General features: G+C 36.0%; 1 protein-coding gene across 19 annotated transcripts in view; it reads left to right on the top strand.

Annotated features, from left to right (window-relative positions):
• Nucleotides 1–18,043, top strand: part of BMPR1B (bone morphogenetic protein receptor type 1B) — a 419,833-nt gene that overhangs the window by 382,298 nt on the left and 19,492 nt on the right. For all 19 annotated transcript variants that reach the window (XM_023252925.2, XM_045056071.1, XM_045056075.1 and 16 more), the window contains 4 exons: nucleotides 9,792–9,888; nucleotides 10,955–11,093; nucleotides 15,346–15,538; nucleotides 16,339–16,636. In XM_023252925.2, the coding sequence (XP_023108693.1) occupies nucleotides 9,792–9,888; nucleotides 10,955–11,093; nucleotides 15,346–15,538; nucleotides 16,339–16,636 (727 nt within the window). The remainder of the gene's footprint in view (nucleotides 1–9,791; nucleotides 9,889–10,954; nucleotides 11,094–15,345; nucleotides 15,539–16,338; nucleotides 16,637–18,043) is intronic.

Raw genomic sequence — 18,043 nt, 5'->3', positions numbered from 1 at the left:
CAGAGAAAATAAAGACGAGAATTACTCTGCCTTTCCTAAATTAATGTACCTGATCATTTTCCACTGCTGGGGCAGGGGCCCAAGGCAAGATGACGGAATTCAAAGACATGGGCAAGTAGTTCTTGGAAAAGTAGTCGTATGGGGCTTCATGCTTGACGATCTCGTTTCTTTCACTTGTCCCCACTTCCCTGTGAAATCTAGGGGTTCCAGAGCTTGCAGTGTGTTTTAGAAGCATAGAGGAGGGAGACAGGGTTTTATGCTTACCTTGAAGTGTTAATCAGAAGTTATACTTCACTCGAAAACTGCCATTAGGCTAACATGCATTAAAAAAAAAAAAGATTGAATTGGATTATTTGCTGGATAATTTCCTTTTATCTGTACTAGAGCAGCTAGTTTTTAGCCAAATCATATATCAATATATTGATAGAATGGAGGAGATATCTAGAAAATTTAATTTCAAAACTTCTACATTTAAGTGTCGCTCGTTGCAAAAGACAAATACTGAAACTGGAAGGGCTTTTTGTTAAAAACTGCTCCCATGTTTCCTTTCTCCTCTTTACTCTCACCGCAAAATAGATAATTGGAGTTGTCACCGTGTCCTAAAGCCTAAGTCTTATATCAGTGGTTTAAAATGATTTCTCATGATTGATTTTACTTCTTGAGAAAATCTTCCTAACAGAATATACTGACATTTCATGGCTTTGATGATAACATTTTGTAACGCTTGTTTCTGCTAAAGCCTAGAAAGCTTTAAAGGATTATTCATAATCATTCACATAAAACATTCACAGACAGATTTTTTATATAGATTGCCAGTCAACATGCTAGGTGTTAGGGATACAGAAATGGATGAAGAAAATTCTTGCTCTCAAGACGTGCACACTGGCCTGTGAGAGAGAAATATGTAAATAATTAAATTGTATTCAGTCAGGAATGTTTTAGTGGAGTCAGATTGTAAAGTGTATTAAGGACACAAACAAGTGAGTGGTTTACTGTGGGGTGGGAGGATGTCAAAAGACCTTCATAGAAGTGACACTTGAACAAGACTGTAAGGATGAATAGGAGATCACTGGATGGATAAGACAGGAATAAAAATTTTAAAAATATTATAATGGCTGACATGAGCCAGGCATGTTCACTATCACATTATTTAACCCAGTTGAGTCCCACAACAATCCTATGAGGTACTTAGACTTACTCCTTGTGTAAAGATAAGGACATTGCAGCACAGAGGGGTCACCTAACTTTCCCAAGGTTGCACCGCCTGTTAGGAGCAGTGACTAAATAGAGGCAGTAGTAAACACAGAGTTTTGGTTTGTAAGGCTTGAGAAGCATTTGCAAAATGCAGGCATAGCAAACAATGTGGTTGGTTGGAGAAAATCTCATAATTAAGTTTTCTAAATCTTTGTTATTGAAAATAGGTCTGTAGATCAGCTCATCAGTGTCAGTCAGAACTCATTACGCATGTGGAATCTCTGACCTCACCCCAGACTACAAAATGTATTTTTTAACAATATTCCTCAAATGATTTGTATGCACATTAAAGTTTGGGTAATACTTTTGGTAGAAAAAGCACCGCTTGTGTCTCAGCATGCCTTTGACAACACCTTCAAAGAGAAGTCTGCTGATATCAAATTGTGGTCAAGTTCTAAATGTATGCTTTCTGGTTTTTGTAGCTATTTCCTTGTGAACCAGTTGCAGAAAGTTGGCAGTCTATAGACAACATTTTGAATAGCCCTGGTACAGAGGCTTATGTACTGGGGACAAGGGAGGGAGGAGGGTGAGAAATGGCTGGAAATGAAGGCAGTGGTGCTAGATTTTAGAATTTCTTCCCCCAAGGAGAAAAGGCTTTTCACATGCAAGTGGAAGCAATGTGTCTTAGAACTTGCAATAGGTTTAGGAAAATTCCAACCCTTCTATTGCTGAAAGGGCTGCAGTGCATGTATCGTCCTGTAGATGGAGCCAGATTCTAGTTAGCACTAGGCAGATGAGGGAATTTTCTCTGAGGAGGCTGAGACTTTTAAAAATAGTGGAATAAATCTCTAGAGAACTGAGTGAAACGGCTTTGAGTAGAAAGGCAGCAGCATTGAGAAGACAAATCCTTGTTTTAGAGCAGAATGGGAAAGAGGATTCAGGAATGGTTGGTGCATAATACTGAAAATTATGTAAAGTGATAGGCTTGTGTGGAGTTTATTGCTTTGAAATTTGAGGATCCCCGGTAGTACCTAGGTGAGTTCTGGGCAGATTCCATCTTACCCTTCTGGTGCAGTCATTTTGGGGTCTAGTAAAAGTCACTGTAGGTAGTGGTCTGAGAGCACTAGCATTTGTAACATAGCTATGCCATAGAGCTGCTGCCTTTTTTTTTTTTTTAACCTCCACCATACACTGGCCATGGCCAGTGGTTTAAAAGAAGAGTGGGATGGGACAGGTTCTGAGTGGACACATCCCCCGGGTCCTGGAGACTCATTGCTTAATGGGAAGGGTCATGGTTGGAGGGAGCCAGAGTAGGACCCTTGAAAGCTCAGAGCCCAGGCTGATTTTCTGGCCTTAAGAGCCATGGAAATCATCCTCATGATTGTGATATTTGCTAATGAGAATGGAACACTTACTTTGGCTCTTTTCTAAGTACTTTACATATACATAACTACTGAATCCATATATTATAAATTATAAATCTTTATGTCAAATTATAAATTTTATTTATAAATTTTATTATAAAATTTATTATATTTTATTTAAAATTTTTAAATATTTAATATATTTATATATAATATATAATATATAAATATATATAATATATAATATAAATATAAAATATTTAAAATTTATATTATAAATTGTATTATAAATTATAAAATTATTATAAATCTTTATGTCAAATTGCTAGAAAGCAGAGGCTATGTTATCAAAAGACTAGAAGGCTAAAATATCGAGCTGACCATTTTCGTTGTTGTTCTTGCTTCTTATATAACTGCTCTTCCAAAAAAGTTAAATGATTAACCTCATCGCAAAAGACCTGTATTACTGGGTGCTACGTGATAACAAGCTTAGGCAAGGTTTTGTTATTAGAGATTAGAGAAGTACTGAGCATAGGGGTAAAAACCTACAAATAAATTGTCCTTATTAAAAACAAACAAGAAAATCTTTCCTACCTATCCAGAGGTTTCTCAGGCTCTTTTTTTTTTAAACTTAGATACATTCAGCAGGATATTAGAGATACACAATCCCATGCAATAATATTTATCAGTTTATTTATGTCCTCGAAATTTTATTTGTCATCTTCTCTTTCAAAAAGGAAGATGAAGGACAGCCAGAATACAGCTAAATTCTTTAATGAATGCTGGGTTTCCTTTTGCTTTGTTTATTCCCTTTCAGCCCCAGAAAAGCAGAACACCCCAGGATAACATTCTTTCTCTGGAAGGAGGAAATATGGGAAGTAACTAGATCAAATGCAGCACCTGTATCATAAACACTAAAATATGATCTGGGAAGCCCAGTAACACTGCAGCTGGTGCTAAGGGTAGGAAGAGATGTCTGTTTTGATGGAGAGGCTTAAAGGGAGAGGTCGTGGTGCCCTGCTGTCTGGCTCCCTGTCTGCAGAATTGGTGATCAGGGCACCAGGATGCTGAGAGGAATGATGTGTGTCCAGACTCACAGCATCAGATGGTTTGACCAAGATATTGGGAGTAAAATGCTCTCTTGCAATTGTGTGAAGGCAGGAGAAATTGATGAAGTTTTTTACCCTTACTCCAAATTACTTACTATAGTTACTTATTTTTTAATTCCTTTAAATGAGCACTTAAAGAAGTGAATGGTGTTGAAATGAGCAGAAGCTGTTCCTTTTTTAAATGGGATCCTTTAATTTTGCTTCTATAAAATCAAAGTTATATAATTTTTTGAAATAGATATGTTCATGTGTCTAAATATAGTAATTCCTCATATATACTACATGTATACTTCATAGAAAATGTCTCAGAAATAACATTCTGTTTTGACATATGGTAATCTCAATGTAGTTTAAGTCAAATTATACTACACAATTTTCGGAGTTAAAATTTGTCGTATTTCTTTTCTTAGTTAAAAAATATATTCTGAGAAGTTTACAGATTTGTTTTAAAATGCTATTGCTGGGGCACCTGGGTGGCTCAGTTTGTTAAGTGTCAGCTTCAACTTAAGTCATGATCTCATGGTTCCTGGGTCCTGCATCAGGCTCTGTGCTGACAGCTCAGAACCTGGAACCTGCTTTAGATTCTGTGTCTTCCTCTCTCTCTGTCCTCCTCTACTTACACTCTGCCTCCCTCTCTCTCTCTCTCTCAAAAATAAATAAACATTGAAAAAAAAACTTAAAAAAAAAAGCTATTGCATAGGTTAGATACTGCCAATTACAAATCAAAGTCTGTAGGTAACAGATATTTAACCAATGGAACATCTCCTTTGTTCTCCACATCACAGATAGATTGAATATATAGTAGTGTCAAGAATGCAAAGATGAGTTCCAGAATTTTCCTTCTAATACATATATTATGCCCATGGCAGTATGATCCAATGCATAAGTCTGAGCTAAATTTCTTGCTAGGGAGTAGCTCTAACATCTCTCGAAGTGTTCAGCTCCTAACTGTTTCTAGGTAGCTTTGTATATGAGACAGATGAAAGGAATTTAGAAATAATTAGTCCTTTTCTTTCTCATTGAACACAGTAATCTGGATATAAAAATGATGTCTTCAGAATCTAAAATACAGAGAATAAACTGGGGGTTGCTACAGGGGGAGGGAGTTGGGAGGGTGGGCAGAATAGCTGACCAAGATTAAGAGGCACAAACTTCCAGCTATGAAATATATGTCAGGGACATGAAAAGTACAGCATGGGAAATTTAGTCAATAATACTGTAATAATGTATGGTGTGCATGGTAATACACCTGACCTCGTAAGCATAGCTTAATATATAGAACTGCTGCATCACTATGTTGTACACCTGAAACTACTGGAACATTGCATGTCAACTGTACTAAAATTAAAAAAAAATAATAATAAAATTACCATTAAAAAATCTGTCTTAACCTGTTGTGCTACCAAGAAGTGTAATCGTAACTATTTTTATTCAGGAAAATAACTAGTAAATTATATCTTTGTTGTTATAGTCCATTTATTTCTAAATGTTACTATAAGAGAGAATCCCAATGTGAGATGTAAGTAAGATACTTTTGCAGTATCCCTTGTTGACCAAAATCCTCTGACAAAAATATACTTTTCAGGCGCTTTGTGCTCTATGAATAGAAAGCTGTCTTTAATTTATCCATGATTATAATTTTGAGAGCCCAGGCAGAGATATCTTTGGGCAGTCTTATTTCCAAGATCTTTCCTAGCGACCTGGTTTTTTCTTCTTGTCTTATTGCAATTAGGAACCATCCTTTGGACTTAAAAAAAAAAAAAGGTCCTGCTGTTTTAAACAGTTACAAACTGCTTACTTATCAGAGAAAAAACAAGCAGTGACAGAATGCTATTTTGTTAAGAAACCACTGGTGATTCTTACTTGCTTCTAAGAGTGAACCAGACTTCCCTGGAGGGTTCTCCATTCTACTTCCTTGAGCAGTTGAAGTGACAGCACAGGTAAAACTCTGCTGCCCTAGAGAGAACTGTGTGCTCTGTTCCTTTCCTGATAGAAATCTGGAAGTGTTCGCTTTCCAAGACCCTGGCAGAGACTTGAATGTTTACATTGTTAATGCTCTGAGCACAGGTAATGGCAGATTAAAACATGACCAGCATGACCAACAGAAACAAAAGGTTTATTGATAAGGATCACCTGTTCGTGACAGAAGACAAGGAGGCTGCAGGGGATGGGGTTATTGGGGCAAAGAAAAGGAAAATGGGAGTAATGCTAGCCTTAGAAAGAAAGCACTTGATGGTTAAGGAAAAAATCCCTTAGATCCTTTCTAGTCTCATTGCTCTCATAAATCAGAAATCTAATAAGATGGGTAATAAATACAGTGTTCTTACAGTTCAGAGTGTACTCTGCATTTGCATGGAAAGCAAAAGGCAGCGAGGCTGAGTTTCAGTACAATTAATCACTGGAATGAAAAAGTGTTCTGTGTGCATATACTGATAATACATGTGCTTAAGTAGTTGGTTCTTCTCCTTTTAATTGAGTATCCAGCATTCTCTTGGTTTTCTGCAAACTCAGGCTTTTTGCTCTTGTTATCCGTAAAATTGGAAACACATTTTAAACTAAGTTTCCAGGGACAGTGTTTGCATGTATATGTACCATGGCATTTGTACCTCTGCGTATGTATAAACACAGTGAATTGTGCTCTCACTGGAGTAGTGTTGTGCTCACCTTGGGTTTATTGTTGACTTTGCCCGTAACCTGGTGGAGGGAAATTTGCTACGCAATTCATTGTGTAAAAACCTTGGCCTTTTTGATTTGAAGAGTCCTCAAGTTATTTTCAAGATTTCCTAAGCACCACTTGCCAGACAGTGCATGTGCTACTTTATATAATTTCTGCTGGTGTTAAAGCCTAAATGGCTTTTTGGACCTGTCCTGCAGTGTGGGTCAGGTTCCTGAACATCTTACTCTCTGAACCGTTGGCAGTGTCTCCGAAGTTGTAAATACAAAACTGCATTTCTTTAATGGTCTCTTATTTAGTCTTTTCAGATGCAGACTGCTTCCATTAATATTTTATAAGTAGTGTAGATCATGAATAATTGTTCAGCGTATTTTAGGCTGATGACAAGATTATCAGCCTAGTATGAAGACCTGTGGATTATAGTTTATAACAAAAATCCAAATATTTCAAAGTAAGATTTATTTTCAATTTCTGTATTCATGTTAATTTCCTCATTTTGACAATTTTATTACCATTTTGTAAGACCTTGGCCTTGTCCTTAGGAAGTGCATTCTGAAGTGTTTATGGGTAGGGCATTATGTCTGTAACTTCAGATGATCTTTACATTATACATACATATAAGTAAATAAACATAAATATGAATACAAATATATATACATATTTATATATACATATTATGTATATATATGCATATATATATATATATATATATATATATATATATATATATATAAAGATGGACCCACAGACACCCATACTGAGAGAGCAAGACAATTATAAAACAGGTATGGTAAAATTTTAAAAATGGGAAATCTCTGTGAAGGACATATTCGAGTTCTTTGTCCTTACAGGTTTTATATAAGACTGAAATTACTTCAAAATAATTAAAACATATGGTCACACTGATGGTGAAATATAAAGCTTTGTAATATTTTTTAAAGGACATTTTGACAACGTGTTTGGAAAGCCTTGAAATATATATTGGTTGAATTAATAACTCTACTTCTGGGAATCTAGATTAAAAAAATCACCATTGACATCTGTCATGATGTACTTGTAAGAGTGTTCACAGGGTTTTGTGTATTTCAGCAAAGGTGTATTAGAGCAAAATCTTTATGGTCTTCTAAATATACAGCATCAGAAGATTGACTTCGTAAAAAATTTTTTTTTCTTTTAAGATTTTTTTAAAGTTTATTTATTTTTGAGACACACAGAGAGAGACAGAGCACAAACAGGGAGGAGGGGCAGAGAGAGAGGGAGACAGAGAGTCTGAAGCAGGCTCCTGGCTGAGCTGTCAGCACAGAGCCCGATGCGGGGCTCGAACCTACGGGCTGTGAGATCATGACACAGCTAAAGTCGGACACTCAACTGACATGAGCTAAAGTCGGACACTCAACTGACTGAGCCACCCAGGTGCCCCAGAAGACTGACTTTCTAATCAGGATGTGCCTGCATATATACCATACAGTGTTTAAAACTTATGTGGAGAAAATTTTATTGTTTTTGAAAATATTCACAGTATTATTAACAAAAACAATCTAATTCTGAAGCAACAGTGTTTTGTTTTGTTTTTCTCCAATTTTTCTCTATGGTAAAACACACCATAGAATTTACCATTGTAACTGCTTTTCAGTATACAATCCAGTGGTACTAAATATTTTTGTAATGTTGTACAACTATCAACCTCATCCATCTCCATAGCTCTGTTCATCTTGTAAAACTGAAACTCTGTTCGCATTAAACATCAGCTTCCCCCAGCTCCTGGCAACCACCACCATTCTACTCTTTCTCTTTATGATTTTGACTCCTCTAAGTATCTCGTAGAAGTGGAATCATACACAATGTTTGTCTTTAAGTTACTGGCTTATTTCACTTGGTATAATGTCCTTACGAGTCAGCAAGTTGTAGCATATATCGGAACACAATAAGGTCGAATAATATTCCGTGTATGTAAGCATGTACCACAGTTTGCTCATCTTTTCACCTGTCAGTGGACAGTTGGGTTTCTTCCACATTTTAACTATTGTGAATAATGCTGCCATGGACAAGGGTGTATATAATGCCTTCTTGTGAAATAGTTTGCTCATAAGCTTTTTTTTGTATTCATTGAAATGATACTGCAAAAGCATGTGTTAAATGCTAATAGTAATTTTCCTAAGTAGTGAGATGATGGCAATTTTAGTTATTTCATTAGTTGGTGCTTTTTAGTTTTTATTCATGGACTATGTAATACTTTTAAGTGAAAAAAAATGTTACATTGGGTGAGATAGGGTCCCCAGGCAAAACATTTAGGTAGCCATACAGTTAAAAGTATAGAGTGCAGTTGGAAAACCTCTTGTTCATAGCAACCAAAGTCATAAATTACAATAATACCCTTAAAAATTAAATAAAAGTAATCACTCTCTCAAGGGAGTATGGTCCCCATAGTAAGAACACTGCTAATTCTGTTACTACATAAGTGCACCTGGTTTTAGGTCAGTTTTCTCAAAATATGTTTCAGAGACTACTTGCATATAAATCATCTGGGATGATTGTAAAAAAATAAAATACTTGGAACAAAAATCTCTGAGGTTATAGTCAGTAAATATGCATTTGTATAAAGCTTTCCAAGTTTAAGAAATCATGCTGTAAGTAAATCTGATTTGTCAAGAGCTGGAGTTAAAACAACATGAATAATATTTAATAATTTGTTCTATAAAAGGATCACACAATAATTCTTTGAGTAGAACATACCCATTATTTTAAAATATGATGCAATTTATGGAAAATTTAGCAATGTAATTTTGAAAGGCATCTTTGTTTGAAGTGGTGCACATCATATCTTCTGTATTTGGCAACTTTTGAGGAATCCTGTTCCTTTGTATCCATCATAAGATGACTGTGTGTTTCATGTACAAAGAATATAGACCAGTTTTTTTTATCCAAATTCACGATATGGAACACTCCAGAAATCACACGAGAAAAACCTGTAAACCCATCAGCTGGATCTGAAATAAAGATGAACTACCTACTTCTATTTTGGGGGTATTGATCCATTTACACTCATTCATACTCTGTACTTCTATTCTGTGTCAAGCCTATTCCTTCCAGAGAGGAAGAAATTCACGCTCTTGAAATAAATGCCTAGGTGAACAATGATTCACAGTAGTTGAACTTATTTAATTTGGAATACATATATATACATATATATATATGTATTTACTATACAATTATATATTTATATATATTAATAAATACAAATATACAAACATTAATACAAATACAGATATATATTAATACACACATATATATTTACTATACAATATACAGTATTCTTATCAATTGGCAGATTAAAAGGATCTTTTATATCTTGTATATGGGGCTTAGCAAACGCTTTTAGGAAAGAGTTGCTTCCTAATTTTTAAGTAAAAATATTCTCCATATTATGGCTCTCTTTCTTTTTAATTTCAGATTTTGTTGATGGACCTATACACCACAAGGCCTTACTTATATCTGTAACTGTCTGTAGTTTGCTATTGGTCCTTATTATTTTATTCTGTTACTTCAGGTAAGTTTCTGACATGTGGATGTAGAATTCTGAGTTTGAAATATGATCCTCATGCGACTGTTCCACCTGTTATTTTTCGCCGTAGCTTTCTTTGACCGAATTAAATCTTAGATTTCCCTGATACTATCAGTTAATTTTGAAAATATTTGTCCTAATGAAGCTGTTAATAGATACCTTCTCATTTCTGTTTCAGACATCAAAGCCACCCAGATAAATTTCACCCTTAGGGAATTTAGGATAGTTAGGAAATTCAGGAGCTACTTGTTACTAAGGTTGGATCGTAAGTGAAGAAATGGCCATGTTGAACCTAGAATCATTCTAGTAATTCCTTATTTCCCAAGTTAACAATTTTCCCTTAATACTGAAAAATTTTAAGCCACATTTTTATTAGTGATTCAGCTAAAATAAGCTTAGTTATTAAAGTTAAGTGAGAGTTACTTTTTGTTCACTAAGAACTTATTTTCTACTTTGTGAGATATCAAGGACCTTTAAATTTTTATCATTTGCTTTTTGTAACACTCATTTATGATACTGTTCTGCAAATAGGAGTTGATTCAAGTAAATTCATTTCTAATTGGAGGCATAATTATTGACAAGATGTTTCTAAAGTTTAATTTCTTTCATTTGTCTGTATTATTGCTTTATACATTATCTTAGATGAAGTAGTTTTCTGTTATGTCTTTTGTAAACCCCAAATTTTCAGCTTTAATTAGGGACCTTAAGGGGAGAAATTTTAGGCAATGAGTATTGGAACCATAGAAAAATATTATTGAACCCCTGCTGGGAAATAGGCAGTTGAATGGAGAAGAAGAATTATAGATGGTTGTAGGTTAGCAAAATAATTATGATTTATATTTTGGAAATCATAACTAAGGGTAATAAATAGTAAGCATGTATCTTGTATTGGTAAAGAAGTACTAGCATTTATCATGTAAGGATAATAAATACTAAAATTTATCTTCTCTTGTGCTAAAATGAAATCTGCTGTGATGACTGTTTTGTTTGCAGTGTTTTACCCATCATTGCAATTCAGTATCTTAAATTATCTTTCTCTGTGCATCTTTAGGTATAAAAGACAAGAAACCAGGCCTCGGTACAGCATTGGGTTAGAACAGGACGAAACGTACATTCCTCCTGGAGAATCCCTGAGAGACTTAATTGAGCAGTCTCAAAGCTCAGGAAGTGGATCAGGCCTCCCTCTGCTGGTATGAGAAGAACATATCCTGAATTTAAAGGAAATGTCTTCTGAGAGGAAATGTCAATAAGTACGGGGTTTCATTTTACTGAAACAGATAGGGTAGTGGACAAAGAGAAGCTCTACGCCATCAGTTAGACATCAGATCTCAGATGAAGGGCTTTCTGATAACATTTTGACATATTGGGGGTAAGGTGATTGTTTTTCAGTGTAAGTGTATGGTTACAATCCAGACCCGTAGACATTCTGATAAGGAGCAGATTAGAAAACATTTAAGTATGGAGCCATCTTCCCTCTGCTTTCAGTAAGGATAATGTTACTGAACTTTGGCCTGGCTTTTGAAGGCAAAAGTATTACAACGAACTGGGATCTGAGTACTTCTCCAGGGGAAGAAGACTGCATTTCAGCTGGAGGGCTTATGTTTCAGGATGAAGTCCTGGCTTTTCCATTCATGAGAGATATAATTTTCTGATAGTCAACATCGCCAAACTTGAAGAAAACATACAATGAATCCAAGGCATTTGTTTTAATGAGAAAACATTTGATTCCTTTATAGACCATGCAAAAAGATTGTTGGGATAGAAAATAACAATTATATATATATATATATATATATATATATATATATATATATGTATTTATTTAACAAACTCTTAAGATTGATTTACCTAATCTTTATTGTCTGGTTCTGACTTTGGATATCATATTTACTTGATTGTTTTCATGACCTCTTAGTGTCATTTTTTTTTAATCTCAAGTCAAGAATTATAACTTTTTTGAGATATAAAAGCTATATACACCTAATGTATAAAAGTATATATTTCATGTATATGATTTGAAGAGTTTGGGGATAAGTATACATCTGTGAAACCATAACCCTAATTTATGCCATGAGCCTATTCATCATCTCCAAAAGTTTCCTCCTGCCCTCTTGTAATTTTGTTCTTGTTATTTTGTCTTGTTTATTTGTTGTTATTTTTTTAAATGTAAGAACATATAGGGGCACCTGGGTGGCGCAGTCGGCTAAGCGTCCGACTTCAGCCAGGTCACGATCTCGCGGTCTGTGGGTTCGAGCCCCGCGTCAGGCTCTGGGCTGATGGCTCAGAGCCTGGAGCCTGTTTCCGATTCTGTGTCTCCCTCTCTCTGCCCCTCCCCCGTTCATGCTCTGTCTCTGTCCCAAAAATAAATAAACGTTGAAAAAAAAATTTTTTTTAATGTAAGAACATATAATGTAAGAACTACTCTCTTAGCAAATTAATTTTTTTTTAATGTTTATTTATTTTTGAGAAGAAAGAGTGCAAGCACAAGTAGAGGAAGAGAAGAGAGAGACACACACAGAATCTGAAGCAGGCTCCAGGCTCTGAGCTGTCTGCACAGAGCCCGATGCGGGGCTCGAACCCAAAAAACCATGAGATCATGATCTGAGGCTAAGTCAGATGCTTAACTGACTGAGCCAGCCAGGCACCCTCTTAGCAAATTTTTAAGAATACAATACACTACTGTTAATTGTAGGCATTGTGCTGTGCAACAGATCTCCAGGGCTTACTTATTTTGCATAACTGAAACACTTTTCTCTTTGATTAATATGTCCTCTGCAGGTAATAGACCAGACAGAAGATAACTTGTGAGGTAGTCATTATGACCAAACTGATACTACTTAGGATGTAAATAATTTTTTTTTACTGTAGAGGTTTTTATTATCAAATTTACTGTTTTTTTAATTGTTAGAATTTAATATGTAGCAGATATGGTTCTTATATTTTAAAATCTGTATATTATATTTTTTTAAAAGAAAAGTACAAATATAAAAATCCCCTTCAGTATTAATGAATCAGATGTTTATGCTCTTGGAACTGAAACCTATTTGTTTTCCAGTGTTTTCCTCCTTAGAAGTTATAATAAATCTCAAAGCTAAAGTACATTTTAAATTTCTGAATATAATTTAGTGACACTTTTTATCTTTGAGATAAGTTCCTATTCTTTCAAGCATTGCCAATTCCATTAGTACATTCATTAAATTACGAGAAGCTATATTATCGTTAGAAAAGAAGTGCATGCAAAACTGTTTATGTCAGAAAATGTTCTGTAGATTTCCATACACAGTGCTCTGTAACATCTGTAAATTAAATACAAAATTTCTGTAATAAATGTGGGAAGTGTCCTCCCTAGTCAGTAATTTAACTATTTGCGGATTTGTCTCTCAGCTGCTTGGTGCTCTTGGTGCCGCTGTTCCCCCATTTAGAAGTGGAAATACATTGAACATTTCCTTGAATAGCATGTTTGAACTCTTCTGGAGAGTTCCTTATTTACTTCAGGCTGAGTGGCTTAATTGCATGTCAGCAATGCTTTAATTTTTCAATCCTTCTTTTAGAAAACAGCATTAAAAAACAGATTTTATCTTTTTTCCTAAAAGCTTCTAGTCTGATATGGGTGCTGTTAATGCCTCTGGCAATGGTTAGCATGACCTCTTGAATTAATAAAATCATCCATGATGCAAAAACAGAATGACCCTAGTTGGTAGACATCTCTGGTAGGCATAATGCCCCCCAAAATGTCCTAATCCCTGGGATCTGTTATTTTACCTGGGAAAAGGGACTTAAGGTTGCTAATCAGCTCACCTTGAGATGAGATTATTCTGGATTATCTGGGTGGACTCAGTTGTATTGGTCCTTAAAAGTGTAAACGTAAAAAGAAACATTTCAACTTTACTTGATTCAAAGCACATTTCTGCTAAGAATTCATTCCAGTTTTCTGGTCAGATCTTGTGAGAGTTTGTGTTAGGTTCTTTATATATGCCTCCCAAATTATGTAAATTATCATCAATACTTAGCCATTTCAGTCATGGAGTTCTTACAATATTTTCATGTGAGTACAGATGGGCCGCAGATCATATGTAAAGAGACATTTAACCCTTAGACCACTTTCCTCTCATATTTTCTTTCTCTTTGTTTCTACTGGTCTCTAGTTCTTTAGAGCTCTCTTCAAGCTTAACTTCCTCTCCAGATCTGACCTGCTCTTTTTCTTCTACCTGTCCATGTTACATTTTCGACTGTGACAATTAACGGTTCCACTTCAGAGTATAATTTTCAACAATTATTTGCTGCTTCCTTCTTTTTCATTTGTCTTCTGTTTCTTTACATATTTCATACAGTGTTCCGTGGCATTGTACGTCTGAAAATTCCTGTATCTGAAATCTAAAGGGGTTCAATCTACTTGGGTTGTTTTTCTTGACTCTTATTTATAGTGGTTGTTTCTTTTGGTTTTAAGGAATTTATTCGGTGGGATCTTCTTTTCCTGTCTCCCTTCCTTCTCCCCCTTCATTTTCTTTCTTCCCTACCCACCTCGCCTTGGGAATTCCCTGTATTTCTTTGCGAGGCCAATAATTCATTATAGTTTTTTATTTCTTACATCTTACCACGATCGAGTTGTATGGTGGCAAGTGTTCCTTCAAGGTATCTAATAGCTGGCTGTAGTAGTGGGATGAAAAATATTCTGCAAGTGATTTTCTCTGGAGAGGATTTCTGTTTGTTCTTGTTGGGAGCCATGGGGTGCTACCAACCTCAGGCAAATTTAGTGTCACTCAGTGGTCCCAGCTTAATGCCAAAGCCCTAGGTTCAGTTTCTCTACTTTTAAAGGGGTCAGAGTTTAGATTCCAGATCGCAGTGCTCATGTTATTCTTCACCCAGACAGCAGCTTGGCTTTTGTATGTGCTAATGGTTACTGTTCCCTGCTCTGGTCTCAGCTCTTCCCTCCCTTCCCCTCCCTCCTCCTCCCCACCCTCCTCCCTCTACCCTGACCTTCTTACTTGGAGATTTCCTTCATTTCTTTGTGTCCAACAATGCATTGCAATTGTGTTTCATTGTAATTTATCCAAGATCGAGTGTATGGTGGGTGAGTCCTTTCAGAGTGTCCAGTATCCCACTACAGTAGTGGGAGTGAAAAGTGTTTTTATTCTGCCAGTGACGGTGAACCATTCAGGTTTTTTTCCTCTATGAGAATGATAATAGGTAGAATGAAATATTTAATAATGTAGAAGCAATAATTCAAAAATTCAGAATCCATAATCAATCTCAAATACATTTAAAAGGGGACAGTATAAAATAATAAATAAATATAAATAATGTGTCTATGTAAAGAAAAACTACTGGCTAAATATATTTTGCATGCAGTAATTGTTTCTTCTCTGGAGGAGGAAAAAAAAAAAGATTAAACAAATCTGTAGTGCTGCGAATACACTAACAGTGTGTTTTGGGATTTAACAGGTCCAAAGGACTATAGCTAAGCAGATTCAGATGGTGAAACAGATTGGAAAAGGTCGCTATGGGGAAGTTTGGATGGGAAAGTGGCGTGGCGAAAAGGTAGCTGTGAAAGTGTTCTTCACCACGGAGGAGGCCAGCTGGTTCCGAGAGACAGAAATATATCAGACAGTGTTGATGAGGCATGAAAACATTTTGGGTGAGTCGGTACAGCGGTATTCAGGGTTTCCTAGATTTCCTCTATTTTCTGTTAACATCTGCCTATTAACTCATCTGTCTAGACCTGTGATGAAATATATAGACATTTTCTTCTTGGCCTGAGCCCAAGAACGTCATAAGTTTCTACTGGGAGACCTCACAGGAGGAATGACTAAGCCACTTCTGTGAATGAATAGTGGGCTGGAAATGGAATACTCTCCAATAATTTTTTCTTCAGGGACAGGAAATGCAAATGTAATACCAGAATTTCTTAGGGTTTCTTAGGGATTTGAAGGAGCACATGTTTAAATGTTGTGAAAAGTTAGAGAAGTTTTATCTGCAGGGTGTGTGTGTGTGTGTGTGTGTGCATGCGTATCCAGAGTTTATATTGAGAATTGATTTTTAAAACATTTTCTCAAGTTAGAAATAATGTACCTGCATCATCCAAGTTGGAAAGAGTATAAGCTAATATGGAGTGTAAGCCCTGACTCCAGACCTGTTTTGTAAACCGTGGCTTATGTATACTATTTACTGTAATATAATAACGTAAATATCAATGACTGACTAGAAAGGGCTCATGTTTTCAGGTACAAATGCTTAATGTTCCTCTACCTCTACTGTTTTGATGGCCTCTGGTTGGTATTCATAATTTAATACTGTCATAGGCATAACCATAAAGCTGAACGAAATACTAAACAAAGACACCTCTGTGACAAGGAATGATATTTGGGAATATGAATTATTCTTGATAGTATTCAGAAAACACTTGGCTTCAAACCTTTTTGTCTTTCTTCCTTTTAGGGTTCATTGCTGCAGATATCAAAGGGACAGGGTCTTGGACCCAGTTGTACCTAATTACAGACTATCATGAAAACGGTTCCCTCTATGACTATCTGAAGTCCACCACTCTAGATACAAAATCAATGCTGAAGTTAGCCTATTCTGCTGTCAGTGGCTTATGTCATTTACATACTGAAATCTTTAGTACCCAAGGCAAACCGGCAATCGCCCACCGAGATCTGAAAAGTAAGAACATCCTCGTGAAGAAAAACGGAACGTGCTGTATAGCTGACCTGGGCCTGGCCGTCAAGTTTATTAGGTTGGTATTAAAGTGAATGAATACACTTTTATGATTCTCTTCTATCCCTTTTTTATAGATTGTACATTCTGGCATTTGGTGCTGCTAGGAAATTTAGAGGAGGAACCTTCTTAATTCTGATGTTGCTTTGGAGGGAAAAAGTAGAAACATTTATTTGAAGAAACACGTATTTGTGTCCTGTTGTTTCTGTGCTCCTTGGTGACCTGGCTTCTAGACAGTGTTTACATTAGGTTTGTAGCTGTCATGAAGCTCTTTAGAAAAGAGTACCTAATGTCTGGGATGATTTGGTGAGCATTCTGCATACGTTTGTAGGTAGGAAAAGGTTTTAGTAAAGATCTACATGTTATGTGGTGATAAAGGCTGTGTTTTTTTATCTTATGAAAGAAAGATGGTTTGCATAGCTATTCCATGAGAAATGTTAGAAACTAACAAAGCACGGTCAGCGTTCAGCACTACTGTACCATGACTTAAAGTGAATAACATATAAAGCAACATGTGTCATAACACAGTGGTTTCAGACCGCTGGGGCTCCTTGGAGTGACAGCAGCAGCTTGTACAGAGTGGGGAGGAAGAGTACCCAGTAAGTGGGGCTCTATTTTGCCCCTGATCAGTGCAGCCCCTTTTATCTTGCAGATGATTTAGTTAGAAGAAATGATTCCTTTGCTTTGAATACAAAACAGAATGAGTTTGCAAACTGCTGGCGTAGAGGGGTCATCATAGAACTAACTACCCTTTTAAAAACTCAATCTAGGTTTAGCCTTTATTAATTCGTTGGATCCTCTCATGGATTTTTTCCCCCAAAGAAGACTTGATAGAATATGGAGAAGGGCACAGTGGAAAAGCCATGGAGATGATGAAATGTTTGGACAATAAAACTCATGAGAAAAGACTAATGGATTGGTATTTTTGTAAAGACTGAGGTGTGACTTATAATAGGCCCCCAATACAGGAAGGTCTCCACCATTTAGAAGATGGTATTGAAGTTCTCACCTTTAAAATCAAAGCAGGAGGAAATTAAGAACCTCCTGACAACATGAAAAAAATCCCTTCTCTCTTCTGAATTCTTTTTTCTAATCTACAGCCTTTTTTAAGTCTCCTCTACCAAATCAATCAATCAATCAATCAATCAATCAATCAATCAATCCTATGATGCTTCTCAAATTACCGGCCTCTCTTCGGTCCTCCCCTGTTAAATTTCTTGAGTTCCATAGAATAATCTGCTTGCAGAATCCAGTAATTCACAATGTCTTGTGTGATTTTGTGTCTTCTCCCTTCTCTCCTGAGCTCCTGTTTTAAGGGGTACCATTGATCTTTGTCACCAGAAGCCTTTCTTATTGTCATTCCACTGTCCACAGTGTGCAAACCTTTCTTCCTGCTATTTTCTTGGTGTGCCTTTATTCCACGTTC

Source organism: Felis catus, chromosome B1 (assembly GCF_018350175.1).
Source record: "Felis catus isolate Fca126 chromosome B1, F.catus_Fca126_mat1.0, whole genome shotgun sequence".
NCBI classification, from domain to species: domain Eukaryota; kingdom Metazoa; phylum Chordata; class Mammalia; order Carnivora; family Felidae; genus Felis; species Felis catus.
Note: the sequence above shows the minus strand (reverse complement) of the source record. Positions and strands in the feature narration are given on the sequence as shown.